Raw genomic sequence first — 7,479 nt, 5'->3', positions numbered from 1 at the left:
TGAATAAAGTATTATCTAATCTAATCTAATCTAAATTATTCTGTATTGGAGAGGATGCTGGGTTCTGTCCTGTAAAATAACTTCTAAGCCTGATTACTGAAATCAATAGATTATATTAGATTAAACCTCTCTTAAGTGCTCCAGAGTTGGTTTTGTATTCACCGATTTGAGTAAAATGTGTGAAATCAAGTAGTGATGTATACTATTTCTCATAGTGGCCATTTGCGCGCTTCCTGTGTTTTGAGGAGCCAGCTTCTGCCCTGGCCTCTTTGCTGAATGGCCTGGCTTGCCTTCTTATGCTGCTGCGATATCGAGGCACGGTGCCTCGCCAGAGCCCCATGTACCACACCATCAACTCCTTCTCTCTGGTGAGGTGGAGAAAATGAAAGAACTCAACACAGATAAATACACCAATACTACTATGTGTCTACATGCACGACCGAATGAACCATGCGTATTTAACAGGAGCCTTTGTGTTGCTTTAGGTATCTCTGAATGCCTGGTTCTGGTCCACTGTGTTTCATACCCGGGACACCTATCTGACTGAGGTAATGCTTGATGACTGCCTAGATACTTGATGTCAGTAAAAAGGTCATAGCAAAAAAAGAATAATTGGATTATGAAGTTTTTATGACCAGCCTGTTAAAGGGGCCTGCCACACATATTTTATTATTTTGTGGTAATGTCTCATGTTCTATCGTGGACTCTGTAACATTTTTTTGTGGAAGAAATACCTTGGTTACCTTGTTTGAACCCATTCTAGTGTGGTATAGAAAACCTGCAAGAAGACATAGCTTGATTTGTGCCAGTTCTCATTTTCATTAATTCAACGAGCTAAGCTGCTTGACTCTGATTGGCTAACAGCTTGCCAATGCGAGCCAGGCTATCAACATCCTTTACCCAGCACAACTGGGCGAGCTCATGAATAGTAATGAGCTCAGGCAACATGACATCAGACTGACCAGCTTTTGTAATTAGCCTGGTTTCTCCTCTTATTTCTTTTCACTGGCTAGAGCATTGGGCATCCTTTCAGAGTTTTGTTTCTCTGTACCTGACTGGTATCAAATGAATAATCTCTCACCCTTCAGCCTCAGTTCGGTCCACTTACCCCGGAGAAAATATCTGTTCAGTCAGCTTGTGAGCTGACAGCAGTTGATGGATGTTTATATGGAGGCTTGGTAAGAGCCGTTGGGACTCAATAAGCAGACCAGCAAACCAAAACAATGAGCTGAGCACGGCTAAAAGTGACCTTTTCACATTACAGGCAGTCATTTCATTCAGATACTCTTTGATGCAGTTTTATTTCCTACAGAGTGGAGCACTGCTAAAATATCTTTTGAACTGACAGACAGCATGCTAAGATGAGTGTTCCTCTGTTTATTGGCTAATGAGCTTAGCTAATCAGTAACATCCTAATGCCATTACTGACGAGGCCCTCTAGCTGTTTGCCGTATATTTTCAGTAACATGCAAGTCTTTTTTTCTCTTGATGTTAATTTCTGCTGTCAGTAAATGTATTTCTGGTCTCTATTTGATATTCTCTTCCAGAAAATGGACTATTTCTGTGCAACAGCGGTCATTCTTTATTCAATTTACCTTTGCTGTGTCAGGTAAGCTCTAAAGCACGTATTCTACAAATCCTGTCATTTGTCCCATGATTACAGTAGGAAATACAATCCCAGGAGAATTAAAATCACATACAACTGTATTAATCATTGGCCCAAGTTACATTTCTGTTGTATGTTCTTTTCATATTTATGATGAAAATTAGTGAATATTTACTTCAACTTCTGTCACTGATTATGTTATAAAAGCACCTGGCACTAATGTAAAATACATCTGTTATAACACTTCCTCAACTCAATTCATCAATTCTTTTCCCACTCTTTTCGTCAGAACATTGGGTCTGAGGCGACCGGGGGTGTCCAGCATGGTGGGAGTCCTGCTCATCTTGGCCTTTACCTCTCATGTGTCCTACTTGACCTTTGTCAGTTTCGACTACGGCTACAACATGGCTGCTAACGCCACCATTGGTAACGGCATAGTCATATTAAAGCTCACATTTGGTTGGTCGTAATAGCTTATTTTATAATAGTCATGGCTTCTTTGTACTTGTTTTTATAATAACTATACTTAACAGTACTTTGTCATTATAAAAGTGTATTGACTCTGCAGTTAGAACAACTTACAGAATATCAGTCCCTCGGTCATCAAGTTCACTGATTGTACTGTTGTCTTAGGATTGCTCTTATCCGGTCCTTTAAATGGCTTGTATCTTATCTTTACTGTTTTTGTCGTTAAGGCATGGTGAACCTCCTGTGGTGGCTGTGTTGGTGCTGGCAGAACCGGCGAACCCTGCCATACTGGTGGAAGTGCGTTCTGGTGGTGCTTCTGCTTCATGGTCTGGCCCTGCTGGAGCTGCTGGACTTCCCCCCAATGCTCTGGGTTCTAGACGCTCATGCTGTGTGGCACCTCAGCACCGTACCAGTGCACTTCCTTTTCTACAGGTTCGTCCACTAGCCTGCTTTGCCTTTCTGTCATAGCGTTACTGAAGAGAAGCATTTCAGGCTGTGTCTGAAAAAGAGGGAAAGATTATGTTTGTTGCTTTTAGATTTGAGTGAGTGAGTGAACGGACCCGATTAAAAGAAGTAGCAATAGAGATAATTACCTGAAATGATAATCCTTACTTCATTCTCCCTTCAGTTTCCTGATAGACGACAGCCTCTACCTACTAAACACAGAGAAGATGGGTGTCAAAGTTGAATAGGAAGAGCTCATCACCTCTTCACCAAGCCTGGGCCCTCGCACCTCTCTAATCAGGGCAGCCGGACACATGAACATGGAAGTAGCTCAGCCTCCCAAATGATGTGCATGACACCGCTATGACTTCCATCAAAGTAGACTTTGTTTACAGTTCTCTTGTTTTATTTATTTTTTATATCACAATTGAGGCTTGCTCTACTTAACCTTGGCTTGTGCTGACATGTGCTCTTTAATTCTTTTGTCATTTATCATAACTGCAAAACAGGGTGAGTGAAAACGTTTTGTGTAGTAACACAGAAAACCATGACGATTGGTATCCGTCTCGTGGGTGCTTCTGAAATTGATCCCTTCAACTTGGAAGTCTGACATGCTTAGCTCTGCACAAATGGCAGCTGACTCTGGCTGACAATAGATGGCACCAAATCCATTGCTAGGCCATCATAACTGACCCCGTTTGGTACAGCGTGTCAGGGTCTAGCTGTGCCAAAAGGGGACTGGCGGACACAGAGAGGTCCCCCTTGTTAAGTGGGCAGGAGGGGGGAGGTAGGGTGGATTGTTCTAGAGAGAGGGGGAAGGTGGGGTGGGGGGGGTTATGTTTAGTTTGGAGGCCATTCTAGCTGACTGTTTTTTTTCTTTTCTCACCATCACACCTTTATTTTGGTGCCTGTGTCATTCGTTTCCATTGCTGCTTTTGTTTCTTAAACTCTTCATTGTCCTTTCAGATTATCGTTTAACTTTTATCTGCTGCCTTTGTTGTTTTACATCTATTGTCGTTGACCAATTTGTGTTTTATTCTGTTTTACTTTGATTACATGATTTTGAATTTGGGTGGGATATGCTTGATGATCATGAAATGAACATATTTTCATTCACCTGGATTGCCTTTTAGTGTGAGGAGAAATTGATTGAGGTAGGATATATAAGCTGCAACAGGAAGCTGAGTGTCTAATCATGAGTGTCTAATACATTCTAGGGTTTGGTGGTGTGACTCCCATTACTTGGATTTGGTTGCATTTCTTGCTGTAATATTTGCCAGAATGCCACACACACACACACAAAAAATCAGCTGCTGTACAGATAACTGCCCCATCATGTAAAATACTCAATTTGCCTCCATGTCTGCCTTACATACTTTATCTGTCAATGAGCATGTTTCTTTTTTTTTTTACCAAATCTTTCTTTTCCTCTCAGAGCTGTCTCCAAAACTCTTGAATTATACAATTTATGTCTTCATCCCTCAGAGTTTCCCTTCTATATGTGCACTTCACGGGTGTGTGTACATTTACTTGCATTTTTTTGTTTGAAACTCTGCCCATGCCTTTGTATTTCTGTGCAAGAACAATGACCAGTACAGTATGTGTGTACACGTTGCCTTGACTTGACATTGTGTTGTTTTTGCCATCAGAAACTGAATCACTGTGTGTGTGATTGAGAGAGCTAGATTGTGCTTGATCTTTTTGTAAAACTACTGATGCGTGACTCTGTGCGTATGTACTGTATGGATGGATGTGTCTATGTATGTATGTATGTATGTATGTGTGTGTGTGTGTTGGAGGTTTGCTGTGTGAATGTGTGTGAGACGAAGGGTAAATTTAGCTTTGCTGACAGCCTGCGATAGGGGTGGGGGAAGACAGAAAGACATGGAGAGATTGTCATAGGTTTGGGTGGCAAAAAGATTCCAGATACTGACCTCATGAGAGAAGAAACCTTGTTTTAGTGCGTATTGAATTGTTATTGGCCATAACTGTCTATACAGTATTCTCAGCTGTAGTCATGTTTATTACCAAGGACATTCCTGAAATGGTGTCTAGGGCCCAAATAACACACACTTCTACATTAAAAAAAAACAAACAAACTGATTTTCAATTTACAACAATACCGAAGTATTTTATCTTTTGTTAATCATTTTATTGGAATCTGTCATAATAAGTTGAACATTTTTGGAGAAATTAGCATTAAACAAACCCCAGTCTTTGCTCTGTAAATCATTTCATTGTTCATTTTGCCAATAACCCCATCCCTCCTCTTCTCTCACTCATCTGCTGCCCCCTGCCTGCTGCCCTGTGCACCATCACCTCTCCTACTGAGTGCACTTTCCCCCACCTCACATCTAATATTTGACGGGGAAAAAATAAAAGTGTTCTTTGTTGATAAGGAATAGGGCTTGTTTGTGTCTTTTTCCTACTGTTTTTTTTTTGTCCTGGAAATGGGATTATCTTTGATTCATAATGTCTGGAACATAAATATGGGGCGAGAACAAGAGGGATAAAATACTGTACACACCAATGACTAAGGATAGGCTAAACATGTTGGCATGGGTACATGTGCCTTTGGAGATGTCATTCGTCTAAAAACGTGGGGGGAAAAAATAGGATTGCACTGCTCATATTATTTATTAAAATTAAATGCAGTGGAGGAAGAAGTATTAAGTATGAGTATCAATACAGAAATGTAAAAGTCCTGCAAAAGTACTAAATTATCAGCTGAATGTACTTGTTAATACTGTGTTAGTACTAATACAGTGCAGTACAATACTTAAGTTACATTTTACTGTTGTAGCTGGTCGAGCTAAAGTCTAATTACTTAATACATAATTAGGTTTGGTCCAATGGGTACCCATCCGGGGGGGTCATAAGATGAATTATGGGGTCTAAGAAGAAAAAAAGAGTTCTGCTGCAATCTTTGTTTTTTCTTTGTTGAATGTTGAATAGTTTAGTCAGAGCGTAAATGTCTCTTTGGTGAAACTGATTACAACGCAAGACTGAAACATGACAAGGACAGTTTTCTGTAAGGGGTCACAAGCCAAACACATTGAATATTTAAGTAAATTGCAACCTGGGTAATGTATTTTACAACTGAACAACTAACAACTAACAGCATAAACTGAGGTGCTAAGAGAACATCGTGCCTCCAGGACACAAAAAGTGACTCCATAGTAAGTGACATGTGTAGTCTGTGATCTCCCCCCCCTTCCTCTGCAGTCTGAAGGTCCTGCTGACCTTGTGCCAATTGGTGTCAGTATCATATGCACAGATTCTTTGTAAGTTGTTATTATGTCTCTAATATCCCCAAGACAGATTCCTCCAGGCCTGTTGATCTAAGTAAGCAAGTAGAAACTGATATGTATGGCTATTTAAAACAAATATCTTAAGGGACTATATGTTTTTGCAGTCGGTGTAGTAGTTACCCTTGGACTATCTCACTTCCACACACAACATATTTCCCATGCAGACTCAAAAAAAAAATGTTTTTATGAGAGACATTTAGAGCAAAGTTTTTACAATCTCTACCTCCATGCATTGTCATGTATAAAGAAAACTGACTATTGGGCCAGGTTTAGCATTTGCACAGCTGACTCACATATATAGCTTACATATATAATGGCTCTGTCTCTTAAAGGTTTCATTTTGTGGGAACTAAACATTTAAGCAGGACCAGGACATGAACAGGGAAAAGTCTGGGACTTGTGTTCTGCATGGCTTAGTGAGTAGCTTTTTGTTGTTTCCTGAAAGCTCCGTGCAGTAGGTCGGACTCTGACCCTGCCGCTGTGGGTGGAGAGAGTAGATAGTTTGGGATGAAAAGAGTTTATTCTTCTTTCCTTAACTCCTGATTTATGACTGTGAAGTGAAGGGCATGAGAAATACGAAGATGCTCCAAGCCAGTATAATGCAAATCATTTTGGTATAATGCAAGTCAGCTGCACACAAAATACATTGGTAAAGAAAGTTAAATTGGATAAAATAAACAGCATAACATTTAATACAAGTAGGGGATTAAACAAATGTGTGTGAATGTTCAATTAATTAATTATTGTAAAACAACAACAACAACAACACAGGCCTGGATGTCAAACTGTGGATTGTGGATTCCACTAACAAATGATTAATAAAGTCACAGTTTTATAGATAAGCAATATAGGTAGAACTTGGTCTGTAAGTTACAATGAAACAAATCCGTTTTTGTTTAGTTCTGTTGCACTAAACCAATGCAGTTGAGAAATAATAGATTAGATTTTGATATCTCATAATTTATGCAATTGCCACAAGAACAATTTTAAGATATGTTTAATGTGAGTACTTTGATTTCCTGCTACTTTATACTTCACCACGTTTTAAAAGGACATTTTGTTTTATAGCCTATGAAACATACTATCAACTTACATACGTGACACTCCTGAACTGTATGTTAAGTTGCTAAAATTTACTTTAATAACACTCTGAAAGGAGCCGTTAGGCCTCATGATAATACTGATGCATAATACTTTTTTTGAAGTTTAGTTTACTGGATATATGGAGTACTAGTTATTTACTTTCTTGACTATTCTTTTTTAAATCCTATTACTACTATTATTACTTGAGTACTTCAATTTTCTGCTACTTTATACTTCTGCTCCACCACTTTTCAGAGGGATATTTTGTAGGCTACTTTTACTTCAATACATTTTATACTTATATTTAGACAGTTATACAATAGGTACTACTTTGCAAATTAGTTAAGTCTATACTAGACATACTGTCATCTTATATACATGACACTTCCAAACTCTATATATCCATTTTCTATAATTTGCTAATATTACACTGCAATCACCATTAGACGTGATGATAATACGAATGCATAATACATTTGCTTTAAGCTGCACTCTACAATTTTTACACATTTAGGTCAGTTTACTGAATAATGGAAGTATTATTTATTAACTTTCTTGACTATTCTT

General features: G+C 38.9%; 1 protein-coding gene across 2 annotated transcripts in view; it reads left to right on the top strand.

Moving 5' to 3' along the window:
• The window catches only part of pgap3 (post-GPI attachment to proteins phospholipase 3), a 6,844-nt gene extending 1,924 nt beyond the window's left edge, over nucleotides 1-4,920 (top strand). Inside the window, exons 3-8 of one of the 2 annotated variants that reach the window (XM_032502520.1) lie at nucleotides 216-368; nucleotides 486-548; nucleotides 1,548-1,609; nucleotides 1,896-2,032; nucleotides 2,302-2,506; nucleotides 2,703-4,920. In XM_032502520.1, the coding sequence (XP_032358411.1) occupies nucleotides 216-368; nucleotides 486-548; nucleotides 1,548-1,609; nucleotides 1,896-2,032; nucleotides 2,302-2,506; nucleotides 2,703-2,766 (684 nt within the window). In that variant the 3' untranslated portion in view covers nucleotides 2,767-4,920. The other variant, XM_032502521.1, reaches the window with a different exon arrangement.
• Nucleotides 4,921-7,479: the final 2,559 nt, after the last annotated feature.

This window comes from Etheostoma spectabile, chromosome 21, assembly GCF_008692095.1.
Source record: "Etheostoma spectabile isolate EspeVRDwgs_2016 chromosome 21, UIUC_Espe_1.0, whole genome shotgun sequence".
Taxonomy (NCBI): Eukaryota; Metazoa; Chordata; class Actinopteri; order Perciformes; family Percidae; genus Etheostoma; species Etheostoma spectabile.
Note: the sequence above shows the minus strand (reverse complement) of the source record. Positions and strands in the feature narration are given on the sequence as shown.